We start from the raw sequence: 916 nt of genomic DNA on the forward strand, positions 1-916 counted from the left end.
GGAATTCGTTGTGATTCGTTGCGATCGGATTCCGTGGTAATCGGGAGTAATAAAGATTGTAGCACCCAATCGCAACGGGTAACAATTGCGATATCAATTACATATCGACTACTATTGGTGAGCTTTCACACGCGATTTTACTTTGCGATTGGGTGGGATTGGGTGTCGCAATTGCTACAACCGATCGCAATGCGATGCTAGTCTGAATGGGGTATTAGTTTTCAAACCCTGGATCACGATGTTCTGTCTTTTACATTTCCATACATCTCTACACTTGTTTTTACAGCGCATGAGACTTTTCGTATTGTGCACTTAACAAATTTTAAAACCATTAAAGTATTAAGTCACTTACTAGTTAAAATTCCTATACTCAGAAAATACTGATAAATATCATTAGCAAAATATGACCACATTTGACCACAGACCAATGCTGTACCCCCAATAAATGCTGCGTTCCGATGTCCTAGGCTACAACTGATCCAGCCGCAAGCAAACCCTTGAAAAAGAAAGAAAAAAAAACCCAGAGAAATGGATAGTTAGCGCATTATGTATATAGCGTACGGAAGATAAATATGAATTATTATCTTGATATTATTATTATTTATTATTACAATCATAAAATCGCTTTTTCCCGATATTTGAGCTCTGTTACTTACTTACTTGTTTTATATATGTATATATATATATATGCCTATATACTATATGTGTCAAATAGAAAAAAAAAATCAGTGCTCAAATACATATCATGATACAAATCAATGAATTCAAGCCAATTTCAATATAGATACTCAAAACGTTACTCGTTTCTTTTAAATTTTTGTAATACAATAGTTAATATATTTATCTGTCCCTTTTTTCCTAGCAAAATGCATCTCCTACCTGTAACTTGCCAAAATGCGGCTGCGAATGAAAACAA

General features: G+C 34.2%; 1 protein-coding gene across 1 annotated transcript in view; it reads right to left on the bottom strand.

Annotated features, from left to right (window-relative positions):
- LOC117113113 (monocarboxylate transporter 12-like) overlaps window positions 1-909 on the bottom strand; it is a 6065-nt gene extending 5156 nt beyond the window's left edge. The window contains exons 1-2 of the mRNA XM_033256356.1: window positions 880-909; window positions 353-496 (exon numbers count right to left, since the gene is read on the bottom strand). Coding sequence (XP_033112247.1) covers window positions 353-413 — 61 coding nt within the window. The 5' untranslated portion in view covers window positions 414-496; window positions 880-909. The remainder of the gene's footprint in view (window positions 1-352; window positions 497-879) is intronic.
- Between the last annotated feature and the right edge of the window lie 7 nt (window positions 910-916).

The sequence above is a fragment of the Anneissia japonica genome, unplaced genomic scaffold (genome assembly GCF_011630105.1).
Source record: "Anneissia japonica isolate Jap-2015-1 unplaced genomic scaffold, ASM1163010v1 scaffold287737_len543101_cov190, whole genome shotgun sequence".
Classification (NCBI taxonomy): Eukaryota; Metazoa; Echinodermata; class Crinoidea; order Comatulida; family Comatulidae; genus Anneissia; species Anneissia japonica.